Source organism: Microtus ochrogaster, chromosome 2 (assembly GCF_000317375.1).
Source record: "Microtus ochrogaster isolate Prairie Vole_2 chromosome 2, MicOch1.0, whole genome shotgun sequence".
NCBI classification, from domain to species: Eukaryota; Metazoa; Chordata; class Mammalia; order Rodentia; family Cricetidae; genus Microtus; species Microtus ochrogaster.
The window spans coordinates 7,116,316-7,130,470 of NC_022010.1; the positions used below are offsets into that span (position 1 = coordinate 7,116,316).

General features: G+C 48.7%; 2 protein-coding genes across 2 annotated transcripts in view; one reads left to right on the forward strand and one right to left on the reverse strand.

Moving 5' to 3' along the window:
- The window catches only part of Suds3 (SDS3 homolog, SIN3A corepressor complex component), a 28,230-nt gene extending 24,359 nt beyond the window's left edge, over positions 1-3,871 (reverse strand). The window contains exons 1-2 of the mRNA XM_026784596.1: positions 3,137-3,871; positions 859-928 (exon numbers count right to left, since the gene is read on the reverse strand). Of these exons, the coding sequence (XP_026640397.1) occupies positions 859-928; positions 3,137-3,494 (428 nt within the window). The 5' untranslated portion in view covers positions 3,495-3,871. The remainder of the gene's footprint in view (positions 1-858; positions 929-3,136) is intronic.
- A 3,654-nt stretch (positions 3,872-7,525) lies between these two features.
- Taok3 (TAO kinase 3) overlaps positions 7,526-14,155 on the forward strand; it is a 191,254-nt gene continuing 184,624 nt past the window's right edge. Inside the window, exon 1 of the mRNA XM_026784036.1 lies at positions 7,526-7,691. The gene's annotated coding sequence lies outside the window, so the exon portion shown is untranslated. The remainder of the gene's footprint in view (positions 7,692-14,155) is intronic.

Genomic DNA, 14,155 nt, shown 5'->3' on the forward strand with positions numbered 1-14,155 from the left:
TAAGGAGTTCCCGGCATCCTCGGTGACAACCCAGCACTCAGGAGTGTGTAGCAGGAGGACTATAAGGAGTTCCCGGCATCCTCGGTGACAATGATTCCCAGAGAATCCTGAACTGCCCAGTGAGACCCTACATCGTTTGACACGTCCTATCCCCCCGCCCACCTGACACAGACAAAGGCTGGGGCAGTACAGGGGACACAGCTGCAGTCCCAGCTACACTGGAACCCAAGTTTGGGACCAGTATGGCAACATGGCAAGACTCTGGGTTTTGTTTCTTGTTGGTGGTTGGTGGTATGTTTTCCTTGTCCAAAAAAAAAAGTAAATAAATAAATAAATAAAAAGCAAGGCCAAGCGTGGTGGTGCACAATGTTAGTCCCAGCACCCTGTGAGCCGGGGGCTAGGCTGGTCCTAAAATCATTCCCCCACTCCAGCAAAAAACAAGCAGGACTTTGGTTTCTCTGGGTACATGTGACTGTGGCTGAAGACAAAGGAAGGCTTGGGTGAGGCTGTGAGAGCAAACAGCAGACAGCAGGAAGGGGTCAGCAAGCTGCTCTGATCCCAGCTTCCCTGAATCTCAGGACACTCGGGATACCTAGCATTTCCTACAGTGTGCAACGGGGCTAGGGACCTGCAAGATGCCCATGTCTCTGGGCACCTGTTTCCACATCAGCCTGCAATGGCCTCGCTGCCCTCACTCCATCCTCTCCAGCACAGCTCTTGCTAGCCTACCGGCAGGAGAGCCTCACAAGAGGAAACTCCCAGACACGGCCAGAAGGGAAACTGCAAGAAAATGCGAGCTTTGCGAGCACTAGGGTCAGAATCGGAGACTCCAGAGAAAAGGCACAAAGCCAGACTCACTGTTCCTTCATCTCCACGTAGTCTTCCTCATCGTGCTTTGCCAGGTCTGTCTCACTAGCGTCCTCGGTGTCTGCACGAAATAAGGGAAGAAGCGACGGCTGAGATCAAAAGTCATACAACTGGTATCATGACAGCATAATTAGTGGGCACCTGGGAGAATAACAAACTTCTACCCAGCGTGGGTCTGCATGAACCTGCTAGCAAAAACAAATATATTAAATGTGCTTAAAACAAAAAAGAAAAGGCCTTTTCTATCTTGGGTTTATGCTGAGAATCTGCTTTTATATGCCATACAGTCAGGGAAGAGGAGAGGTGCATGGGATCGGCAGTCCTGATGAAGGCTAGAGCGGCAGAGTGCGCAGTTCAGTGAGAGAGGATAGGGCATGCACGTGCTCACCCGCCACACATTAGAGACACACAATAAGAAGGAGGCCGTCTCCACAACACATCCAGTTCTAAACCTGAAATGCTTTCAGAGTTAACAGATAAAAAAAAAAAAAAAAAAAAACGGGAGAGGTGCAAGATAATTTTTAAAAAACCTTGCATGGCCAAAAATAGATTTTTAAAAACAGGGGCTGGAGGCTGTTCTTTGCAGAGGATATGGGATTGGTTCCCAACACCCACACCAGATGGTCTATAATGTCTGGTAACTCCAGGTTCAGGGGATCTGGTGCCCTCTTCTGGTTTCAAAGGGCACCTGTACAAACGTGGTGCACATAAACTCAGGCACAGACACACACATAAACAAATATTAATGAAAAAACATTTTCAATTATATTCACTTCGTTTTATATGTCTGGGTGCTTTGTCTGCATGTGCGTACACCACCTGCATTCCTGGAACACACAAAGATCAGAGGCCAGGAGGGACTAGATCTCCTTCCTGGAGCTGGAGTTATAGACAGTTATGAACCATCAAAACCTGGATCCTCTGAAGAATCAGCAAGCGCTCTAAACGGCTGAGCCATTTCTCTTGGTCCATATATACAATATTATATATACTAATAAATAATAATAATTTAAACGGATCTTAGGCAAATAGCTGAATCCAATAACCCCTACATCGAAGAAGGAAGTCAATTTTGTCTTCACTGCACCCCCTTGTGGTCATTAAAAGCAATGCAGCGTCTCACATTGCAAAATCCCCGGTTAAGCCTTGCCTTTTAACGGAATTAAACCAAATGCAATCAGTTCCCTCAACATTCTGCTCTGTAAGCAGGGCAGTGGTGATCCCAGCACTCGGGAGGCAGAGGCAGGCGGCTCTCTGTGAGTTCAAGGCCAGCCTGGTCTACAAGAGCTAGTTCCAGGACAGGAACCAAAAGCTACGGAGAAAACCGGTCTCGAAAATAAAATAAGCCGGGCGATGGTGGCGCACGCCTTTAATCCCAGCACTTGGGAGGCAGAGGCAGGCGGATCTCTGTGAGTTCGAGACCAGCCTGGTCTACAAGAGCTAGTTCCAGGACAGGCTCCAAAGCCACAGAGAAACCCTGTCTCGAAAAACCAAATAAATAAATAAATAAATAAATAATTCTGCCCTGTAAACGTTGCCTTTTTTTTTTTTTTGAGAGGTACTTTCACAGAGGTCCTGTCAAGTGGCAGTCAGCTATGTCCCTAGGCACTAGAGAGACTAGAATGAGTAGGACAATCCTCCTTGAGAACAGCTGAAGTAGCTTTTTGCTTTTTACAGCCCGACTTTGTGCCGGAATACTATACTCTACTCATACCAAGGCCGCCCCGCCTCCCCCTCCGCACCTATTAGCCTCTCCTCCACTTAGCCAGCTCCTTCCTCAGTCTCTCTGGGTGTCCCTCGCACTAGCCACTGGAGCACACAAAGTCCAGATTGAGAAGTGGAGCTCTGGGAAGCAAGAATGCAAACGTAAAATACTCGGGACTGAAAACAACTCCCGACCTCCCCTTGCGTCTGCTTCACAGCGGCAAAGCGGATTTAACCCTTACACCCACCCAGGAAGTGAGGACTCCATACGACTCCGCATCAGGTGGGCAAACAAGAGGCTGGGCACCTTGAGGTCACAAAGCTGGTGTAGTTGCCAGACAAATCAATACTTACACCTGGCTAGTTCCAGGTCCCCAAGTGGAGCCAGGGCGTTAAGCATTTTGAGGAGAGAAGCTGGGCATCACTCCGACCCAAGTGCACTCCAAGGGATGACATCCAGAGAAGATCTGAGACACCGAGCAGGAAGCCCTGGCTCTGGAGAGCTCTGGCGACCTCTGACCCCTGCCCCATAGCCCCCGGGCCCCGATCGCAGCCCGGACCTCACCTTCGTCGGACTCGCGGCCCCGGCAACTGCGCTCGTCGTCCTCGGCGCTCTCCAGCTCCTCGTCGTCCTCGGGGTAGTACTCCGGGGCGGGCGGCGCTGCAGCCGGGGCGGGCGCGGGAGCCAGCAGCCCCGCGGCACTCATGTCGCCGCCTCGGGCCGCAGCGGAACGTGTCCCGCGGAGATCGCGGCCGCCTGGCTGCGCTCCGGACGGCCCCCACCTCGCGGAGCCGGAGTCGCCGCCACCCGGTCTCCCTCGGCGACGAGCTCCGCCCCTGGCGCCCGCGCTGGGCAACGGGGACCTAGAGCGGCCAGCCACTTCCGGGTCGGAGGCTGCCCGGTGACAGCCTGATGCCGCCATCCTCGAGGCGATGGGTGAGACGCAGGGCTCCACGTTCTCTCACACAGCAGCGCCTTCATCGCTTTCTTAAGAATGCTCGATCGAACGGCCACGGGGAGGGGGCGAAGGCAGCTGTCGCTGGAGTCAGGCATATCCTTGGGCAGCGCTGGCTGCGGACAAGACCCCGAAGCTGGAAGGACACTTCCGGAAACGGCCGCCAGGCGGCGCCCGGAGTCAAAACTAAACTGTGGACGGGCGCAACCTGGGCGGAGGCTTGGCAAAGCCCTGGAGAGGTGAATGACAAGAACCAATCCGTGGTGGGTGTGGAAACCTGGACAGCTAGAGTGTGTGTGATACAGAAAATGGGGAGTCTGCTTCCGCCCCTGCCATAATGGGGGCTTAAGAATTAAAATAAAGGCAAGCTGCTGCCATTCCGTCCCCGAGTGAACGTATGTACCCAGGCCTTTCTTTCTAGTGCTTTCGTTTGAATAGGTTTACTGGGTGAGCTGTTTTTCCTGATTTGACAAATGATCAAAGAGCTATCATTCTCCATTCAAAAAAAAGAAAGAAAAGAAGTAAGAGAGAAGGAAGGAAGGGAGAGAGAGAGAGAGAGAGAGAGAGGTGGCATCAGTTTAGAATCCCAAATCCAGGCTGTTCATGGAACAGCTGCCTTGTGTTTCCTCAAATGTAATGTTTAAGGTACTTTTGCCTAATCCAGTAACTAGTTAGCCTGCTAATTTTCAGGTGAGCAAATAATACGTTGGCTGAAATTGAAAAGCCAACGCCGGTGTAGTGGCACACTCATGTAATCCCAGCACAGGGCAGGCGGATCTCTGAGTTCCAAGCACTGGGGAGGCAGAGGCAGGCGGATCTCAATGAGACCAGTGTGGTCTACAGAGTGAGTTCCAGCCGGGCTGTGGTGGCACACACCTTTAATCCCAGCACTCGGGAGGCAGAGGCAGGCGGATCTCTGTGAGTTCGAGACCAGCCTGGTCTACAGAGCTAGTTCCAGGACAGGCTCCAAAACCACAGAGAAACCCTGTCTCGAAAAACCAAAAAAAAAAAAAAAAAAAAAAAAAAAAAACCAACAACAACAACAAAAAAAAAACAACAACAACAACAACAAAAAAAAAACAGAGTGAATTCCAGGACAGGCTCCAAAACTACAGAGAAACATGTCTCTAAAAACCTAAGAAAGAAAGAAAGAAAGAAAGAAAGAAAGAAAGAAAGAAAGAAAGAGAAAAAGAAAGAAAAGTGAGCCCAGTGGGTCAAGACTATAATCCCAGCTACTCAGGAAGATAAAGTAGGAGGGAAGGTAAGATTGAGGTCATCCATCTTAATGAGACCCTGCCTGAAAACAAAAAGAGGGCTGTGGATGCAGCTGGGTAGAGCACTTGCCTGGCATGCTGGAGACCCTAGCTAACTTCAATTCCTAATGCCAGGAGGTGGGGACAAAGTGGTAACAGTAACATCCTTCAGTAGTCAAATCTGCACAGGAAAAGGAAGAAGTAACAAAAACGGGGCAGATGTGTGTCAAAGGCAGGGTGGAACCCAATACAATATTTGATTCTCACATCCTCTATGATCAAATGTATTTCCAAATTGGCCCAGAGATACTTCTAAAAAAGAGAACATTCGTGTTTGGTCCCATTCATTCTGACATTTACTACCTTGTTTTCATTAAATCTTGGCTCTCTTTGTAAGGGATAGGGCCTGTGTGTGAAATGCGAGAATTCCCAGAATGCAATGCTGAGATGAGCTTCCCAGAAGTCCTGGGATCTGAAATCCCTTCTCAACAAGTCTTTCTTCAAGCTCAGTCTCAGTAGAGGTTTGCAGAGGTCTCTCCTGCAAAGGATGACGTCGGGTAGAGGTTTGCAGAGAGGTCTCTCCTGCAAAGGATGACGTCGGCTTCGTGTGTGTGTGTGTGTGTGTGTGTGTGTGTGTGTGTGTGTGTGTTCAGGTGCACACGCACCCACCCCCTGTTGGATCACATGTAAACTATCTGAAATCCACACTGTGGGACTAGCGTTCATTAATAATGCTATTCACAAAACAGAAAAAAAAATGAAGGGCAACATTTTTGAAATCAGAATTCATTGATACAATGAATCAAAAAGTAGTTGGTTTTGTTACTAAAAGTTACAAGAAACTGGGCCCTTCTTTGTAATCCTGATTTCCTTTAACTTTTATTTCTGTCTCCCTGACTGCAGACAGCCTGTGTTAGTAGTCATGCCTTCCTGTTTTATGTGTTTGACAGCGACACAAACAGTTGGATGACCACAGTTTACCCCTTATCTTCCCTGGAGACTGCAGAGCTGGAAGACAGAAACGACTTTTTAAAAATCTCTTATTTTAGGCTTGGTCAACTTCTGTTCCATCTTTTTTTTAATTCTATTCCATTCTATAGCCAACTTTGCCTATAAAACCTAAGTTTCCTTTAGAATCATTTCATTCCTTAAAGTCCTCCACTGCTTCTCACCCAAAGACGGTATTCAGACTACTCAGGAAAACGCGTACCTCCGAATCGAACCTAAAACTCAAACCCTGGAGCCCAGTGTTCACAACTTCAGGCCTTCCCAGGCAGCCTCTGGGTTCCCACCAAGAAGATTTTAAGGGTGCCCAGAGGTTGGGATGAACTTTGATTTGCAAACAGATGTTTAGGATGCAAATGTGGACTGGGAGAGGGACGGGATAGAGCTCAGAGTTAAAATGAGCAACTTTCGGACGCGTTTGAGTAGCTTGGTTAAACCTCCGGTAGAACAAAACACGAAAACAGGGCAGGTGTGGTGGCCACGCCTTGAATCCCAGCTGAGGCGCTGGCAAGTTCAAGGCCAAGTTGTCTACTAGAGCAGAGTTCTAGGCCGTGGCTGCGCCAGAGCCAATCGCAGATAAGATAAATAAGAATTTAAAAACTTTACAGTAGAGCATTTACTAAGAGATAAGGTGTGTCTACATCTGACGTTGCTCCGGGTGAAAATGGGCTCCTGCCGAAACCCGTTTTGAGCCTCTACCGTTAACTGGAACAACACAGCCCTTTCCGCAAAACCGTGAGACAGGTCCTGGTGTACTTTAATCCCTGGCAAGCACTGCGTTTCCGCGTGGCTCGGGATGGATCCAGGTGATTGCAGGGTGCACTTGGGGTCAAAACTCAGTGTCCTTCCACCTTTGGTTCCTTAAAGTCCGTGGCCCTGGAAGAAGTTCAGTTGAATATGCTTGCTGAAACCTCTCCTATCCTAACTCCTTGTTCAGCCGTGATAATCAAAACTCACAAAACGAGTGTTTCCTTTTTCAGCTTTTTTCCCTTGTGTGACAGGGTCTAGCCATCTAGCCCAGGCTAGACTTAAACTTGAGGCGATTTTCCTGCCTCTGCCTGTGAAGTATTGGTGGTCACAGCATAGGCGGCCACAGCGAGTGGAAAGGCTTGACTTCCCAAAACCGTGTTAAGTACTTAGTGTTTATCTAGTCTACAGATTCTTTTTCCTCTCCAGCACTAAACTGGCGTCCACTGAACGTAAGGCAAGAAAACGCAATTCCCCCGTCTGAGAGCTAGGAAATAATTGCAAGTCCCAGGAGGAAAGCTTGCCTTATGGGTGACTAGAAGCTGTAAACTGTCCAGCGAGCGACCTGAGAGACCGGGTCCGCCCAACATGCTCTCCCACGGTGGTCTCCCGAGAAAAGTCAAGGTGTGGAGAAGAGAGCCACGAACTTTGACCCCTGCGCTGCACAAACAAGCCTGACCGCACCCGAAGAGGGCCACGGGTAACCCAAGTGGGGAGAACTTCCGCGTTTGAGAGAGCCCCGCCCACAGGGCCCGCCCACTCCCTATTCCGCCAATCCCGTGGACCCATCGACCGCTCGGGTTTCCCAGGGAAGGCCAATCGAACGCCTATGTGCGACAGGGGGCCCAAGGCCGGCGAGCAGGTAAGGTCAGTAGAGAGCCTATCAGAGCGGGGCAGGGGGCGGGGTCGAGGGCGGGGCCGAGTGGGGGCGGGGCACGCTCCGCGCAATCGGGTGCGATTGGCCACCCCTGGCGGAGCCGCACCTCGGACAGCAGCAGCGGCGGCAGCGAGGGTCCTGCGTGGAGAGTGGAGCGCGACGCGGACTCGCGGGCGGGAGGCTGCGCTTGGGAACGCAGCACGCGAGGACTCGGCACAAGAGCGACTCGGGGCACGAGTGAGAGAAGGCGGTGGCGACGGGGTCGAGGGTGACAGTGCTGAGGTGAGAGAGCGGGCGCCAGAGTGACAGCCGGAGTCCCGGCGCGGGGACCCGGAGCAGCGGCCACGAGCATCCCGGGAACAGAGTTGTCAGTGCTCGAGGGACCGGGAGGGAACCGGGACGGGGAGTGCGGAGGGGACCCCGAGAAGGACCGCGGGTGAGGGAGAGGACCAGGATGGGGACAGGGACGGCGAAGTAAAGAGTGGATTCCGAGTAGGACCGCTCGTGAGAGAGGGGATGCCGAGAGGGATGGGGGAAGCTAGATGAGGAGGAGACCGAGAAATACCGCAGGTGAGCAAGGGGACCCCAGAACGGGACTGGGCAGTGGGATTAACGAAGCGACTTGAATAGGGACCTGGAGAGGGATCAGGGGCAGTGGAATGAGCAAGAGGACTCCGGAGGGACTGGGACGGTGGGATGAACGAGAAGATCCGCCCCAGGTAGACCAGTGAGGAGAGCGGAGCGGACTCAGAAAGGGACCGGACCCGTGGAGTGAGCAGAGGAGACACTGAGAAGGACCGGGACTGCAGACTGAGCAAGTGGATTTGAGAGAATCCAGGCAGCGGAATGAAGGAAGGGCACCCAAGAGATAGGCAAAGAACCTCAAGGGAGGCCAGGGCAGTGGTTCTGGAAACTACTCTCTCGATGGATGTAAAGAGGACTTGAAGAAAGTTTAGGACAATTGGGTGACAAGAGGAGTCCCCACGAAAGGACAAGACAGACAGGTGTCCCAGAGCAGGGCCAGCACTGGAGTCCAAGGAGAGCGGGTGAATGGGATACCAGAGAAAAGCGAGCATTCAGAGCGAGAGTGTTGCTTTCTGACCTGGCAGTCAGGCACCTGGGGGAAAAACACGGGCTGCCTGGGTCCTGGTGGCATCCGGCGGGGACGGCAGCAAAACTGACACCTGGACACCGATGTTCCGCTTCTACGAATCCTAGGTCTCCCCGAGTGTTGAGTTCCGGGACACTGGAAGGGGGATCATGTGATGGGCCCTGGAATGAAAGACACGGATCGCAAAGACTGGCCAAGGGCTAGCCAGACGATTTGTAGAGATTAGACTAGCGGGCCGCCTCGCCTCTTGTAAACAGCAGACTGGCTTTCCATCTCTTTACTAAAGTTCGGCCTGGGGAATTCCTTGATGAAAGATCTGGGGGAAAACTAGAGGGACTTCCCTTTGACCCCATCCCAAGAAGTTGGCGGAAGATGTCTTTTGGAATATCCTCACTTTGGATTAATTAGGATGTTAATTTTGATACTGAAAATTGTGCTCCTGAAGCAGGTTTTGGTCTTTTGTCGTCGTTTGTTTAGTTGGTTGGTTGGTTTGGTTTTAGTTTTTCATTTTCGCTCCAGGAGGAGTTAAGAAACTTTTTCCCATTTGGCAGCCTGACCCTATCAGTGTTTGCAATGCAGATTTAAGAGAACCGGAGCAGGTTTTGTAGTTAAGGCTGTTTAAACTTTGATGTGTTAGACACAGTTAGAAGGTCACAGTCAATTTTTCAAAGCAGTTGCTGGGGTCGATAAACGAATGGCACTTTCTAGGCATCTAAGCCAGGTATGCATATTCTTAAGGCTGGGACAAAGAGTTGAAGTGGTCCATCCATGGTGACAGGTTCTTCTCTGAGGGATGGGAAAATATCATAACCCCAGGGCTGTGTTAGGTTGACATGGCCCCACCCACCTTCTGAATTCAACTCCAATGCACTTTATTTAGCCATCAACTTTATATTTGAAGATTTTTTAAAAATCATGATTTTTTTCCTTAAATTATTTTTTGGATTAACGTTTCAAAGCAATGAATTTTTATTGGGGCATTTTCATAGAACTCTTGTATTCTTTTTTTAAAATTTTTCCTTTTCTTTGTTTCTGACACTGCTTTTGCTCTCTTCATCACTGTATTATTTCTTTCTGTCTTTCTGTTTTGGTTTGGTTTTGGAAGCTTAGAAAAGGGTAGTTTTAGGGAAATAATGGAGAATTAAGTACGATTCCATTTCTGTTGTCTAGATATCTCCTCTGACTCAGGTTTCGAGTGTGAGGAGTTAGAAATCCTTTCTCTGGCCATGGCAGCAGGACTCAGGATGCTGAGACAGGATAATTTTGAGCTGGAGGCTAGCCTGGGCTACCTGCTCAAGGAGTACCAAGTCAGCCTGAACTTTAAGACAGCATCTCAAAAAGCCGAAGAAATATTTCACTTGTGTTTAGCACTAAGTAGCTCCACCAAGAGGTACACTGTGTCGTTTCCAGTAGACACAAGGGGTTGGGGATTTTCTACCTAAGGAGCCCAAAGCCCTGGGTTTGGGCCTCAGAATAACAACAAAAGTAGTTGCTTTTGTTGTTTGTTTGTTTAGGTACAGAGCGTCAAATGCAGGGCCTTTTGCATGCTAGGCGAGTGATCTTCCCACGAACACCAAGTACACTGTCAGCCTTGCTGTCATTTCGGCCCAAGACCAACATCTGACATGGTTTTCACCCAGGCGATAGTAAGGAAAAGGCTTGTTCCCTCCCAGCAGTTCTGATGCCATGAGATGGAGCCAGGGGGATGATGGAAACCCACCCACTAAAAATCCTCCCTGAGGGACACCGGACCAGCTGCAGCAGGCACAGATTTTCCCAGAATTCAAAGAAGTGAAGTTAAGAGGGTGTTTTTGGGGGGTTTAAGTCATCCTAAGGGTAGAGCATGGGTGGTGTACCTCTGAATGGGAAGCCCCCACCCCAGTTCTTCCAGGAACTCAGAGAAGTGTCTGACATAGAAGTTTCTTTTTATTTTTTTTTTTGCCCTCTTGTTAGCTCACTTCTGAGTGGTGTAAATAGTCATTTCTGAAGTCAAAACAATAAATGTATTTCCTTGTATGTATTTCCTCTCCTGAGTCATCACCCAGCCAGTGATGGCAACTGCTTTCCCGTATGGTGTTGATCCAGGGATGATGAAGACAGAGTGGAGTAGAATTCTTCTTGCTAAGAGGAGCCTGTGCCCTTCTTCCCTGGGGGAAGAGTGTGAGAAGATAGGAATTCCTGTGAGATCTTTGTTCACTTAAAAGGCTTGTTTCAACCAGACAGTGGTGGCACACACATTTAATCCCAGCACTTGAGGCAGAGGCAGGCAGATCTCTGTGAGTTCAAGGCCAGCCTGGTCTACAGAGCAAGTTCCAGGACAGCTAGGACTACAAAGAGAAACCCTGTCTCCAAAACAAAAAAAGAAAAAGAAGAGAAAGGCTTGTTTCCTGCTTTAATAAAATGCAGCAACAGGAGAGACTCAGGTGAGCCCTTGCATGTTCTTCCCTGCTCTTAGCCGAGCCCAGGAGCCAAGCACCCGCCTGACACTTTCCTTACTGCATGGCATCCTGCACAGTGTGTCCATTGTGCTCTCAGAGGCTGCCTGCCTATCTAGCGTGGCTTAACAGGCAAGCCAACCTGAACAAGTGTTTTCATTGCTTGCCAACATTCATAAACAGACGGTCTTCAGTAGAGCAGGGGGTAGGAGTGGGGCCAGTGCTAGAGAGCTGAGGCAGAGGAATCACGAAGCCTCCCTCTGCACCCAGAGGTATGTTCTTTCTAGTGTTACATATAGATGCATCTTGCTTCATAATTTGATTCTGGTTTTAATTCCTTCCTCCTCTCCCCAAAAGAACAGACAGATACACACATGCACACACACAGAAAGACATACATACACATATGTGAGTGTATGTATACATACATGTATATGTATACATGTGTGTGCATATACATATGTGTATACATACATGCATACATACAAGGAAAGATCCTGCCTTAACATGTTTGGGGAATTTGGGGACTTACTGAGAAAACATCTTCAATTTATTTTCCTTTAGGGAGGAAATTTCTGTCACTCACAGCAGCTAGTTCTTGAGTTCTTATTTTGGGGTGCAGTTTGGCCTGGGTGACTTAACTTGTGGTGGGCTAGCCTCGTACCTGTTTAACTGGCCACTCTGCTGTTTGTGAGGATGTCTTTAGCTCCCAGCAGAGGAATAGCCCGTGCCTGAGTCCATCAGCAGCGGTCCCGTCATTTTACCTCCAGCCTCCATGAAGAAAGTGAAATCGAATCCACCTTCAATGCTTTATTTTAATAGTGTAATTAATGAATGAAATATTCATTAGAAGAGTTCAACTCCAGTTTCTTCTGCTATTTTAAGGGAAAATATTTATTCCCAGATTAAACTGGGATTCTGTAGTATATACTCATCTTTATTATATTCGTTTATCTGCTCTGTGTAGGTATAGGATCATATGTCCAAGTGGAGGTTGGAGCACAGCCTGCAGGAGGTGGTTCTCTCCTTCCATCATGTGGGCCCCAGGGATCAGACTGAATTCATCCGTGTTGGTGGCACGTGCCTTTACCCACTGAGCCATCTCACCAACCCTGTGTTTGTTTATTTATTTTCTAAGCAAGGACTTTCTTTTCCTTTTCTTTTCTCTTATGTGTGTGGATGTTTGCCTGAATGAATATCCGTGCACTGCATGTGTGCCTGTCTCCTGCTACGGCCAAAAGAGGACATCAAATCCCCTGGGACTAGAGTTACAGATGCTTGTGAGACACCATGTAGGTGTTGGGAACTGAACCCGGGTCCTCTACGAGAACAACCAGTGCTCTTAACCACTGAGCCATCTCTCTGGCCCTGCCAGCCCTGTATTTATGGTCGTGTATTCCCCTTTCTGTCTGTATGTCCATGACAAACAAGGACAATGGCAATTCAAATACATCTTTCTTCCCCCTACAATAGATTCCACTAATTAAGTCAGAAAGCTTTCTTAAATAAGCTAATGACTTAATTGGTCTTGGCAGTAAACAAACTAACCAGAATCATAGTTCATGGCCAATTTTCTGTCCTATTGAGAACATAAGTCCTTTTAAATTTTCATTTAATGTTTAATGTTTAAAGTATCTTTTATTCATCCTTTGACCACTTCATACATGTATACAATGTATCTTAATCATATCCTCTCCAGGCCACTCCTCTCTGTCTCTCAGCATGCCTCCCTCCCACCTCATGTCTACCGCCCACCCCACACTCCTGTGTATGTAATCCACTGAGTCCAGTTAGTTGTGCCTGCTGGCATGATGGCTGAGTGCTGGCTCGTCTTTTGGCTTCATCGTGTGTGGGTAACCCCGCTGCAGAGTTCATGAGTGCAGCGGGCATTGGGCATACCATGCCCAGTAGACTCACAGCCCCCTCCCCATCCTCCAGCCTGTACACAGCCTTCCTTTGGATGGCTCCTGGATGCAGATGTCCTGGATGCAGATGTCCCATCTAGGGCGGAGCACTTGCGGCACTTCTCAGCACCCCGCCCACTTCTGAGTCTGCTCATTCGTCACCTCCCATTGCAGGAAGACATCTTTCTGACCAGGGCTGAGAGCAGCACTAATCACGGGGATAAACAGAAGACTGTGTTTTTGGAATGTGCAAATACACGTTATTTTATTGTATTTATTTAGTTGATGTGACTCAAACTCGGGGCCTCAAATACACTAGGCAAGTGCCCTGCCTTCTAACTATAGCCCCTAACGCAAATATTTTTAAATAACCACTTTGACATGGTTTTTAAGTGACCTGGGTCAAGATCTAGTAGCAGAGAGAGGATGATAAAGGTGTTTCGGGAAACTTTATGCTTTTATTGTCGCTGCAAAACTGCTTTGTTTCTGTTTTGTTTGTGTTGTGACAGGGTCTTTGGCCATAGCCAAGCATGGCCTGTCCTCTTCTCCCCTCCCCTCCTGGCCTAGTCAACGCAGGGCAGATTAGCAACCTGTTCTTGGGTTTGAGCACTCCATTCTTCGCACACTTATCTTCTGTGTTTCAGTTATTGCCGGGGCATTCCTGTGGCGGTCAGAGGACAACCGGTGGGGATCAGATTTTCCTACCACCTTCCCCCTGAGCCATCTTACCTACCTATCGGCCATGTACTTCCTGCCTTGCCATCCACGGCCCCATCTTAGCCCTGCCCTTTCACTGCCTTTGTCCCTCATCTTCAGGATTCTTTTCTTTTTCTAGAATGTTTTTTATAGACCCAGGGCCATGCATGTGCTGGACAAAGACTGTTCTGTCTTGTTCATGAGACCTCAGACCACCCTTTTTTCTCTTGAGTTCTCTAAGTATATGCTTTCTTTGTTCTAGGATATTCTGTCTGAAAGTCCATTCTAGGATTTCCACTTCCCTTGTCCTTTGTAGAAGTTCATCGTCTTGGTTTTTAAAGGACAGTCTCTTCTATTTCTAACCTTGCAACCGATACCTTAATTATTGAATTGTGTTAAACTGTAACACTTTAGATCTAAACTAGTATTTAAGTGTAGTTACACAGATAATTATAAAATACAGTTGTTGCTGCAGACGAAGATAATAGGGACAGTTCCTAAGGGAAGATTACTTCTGAGCTTGACAGTTGGAATGTCTGATCAAGAGAAGTCAAGGACTTGGAAAGATTCCTGGTAGTTTTCTTTTTTTTTTTTTTTTTT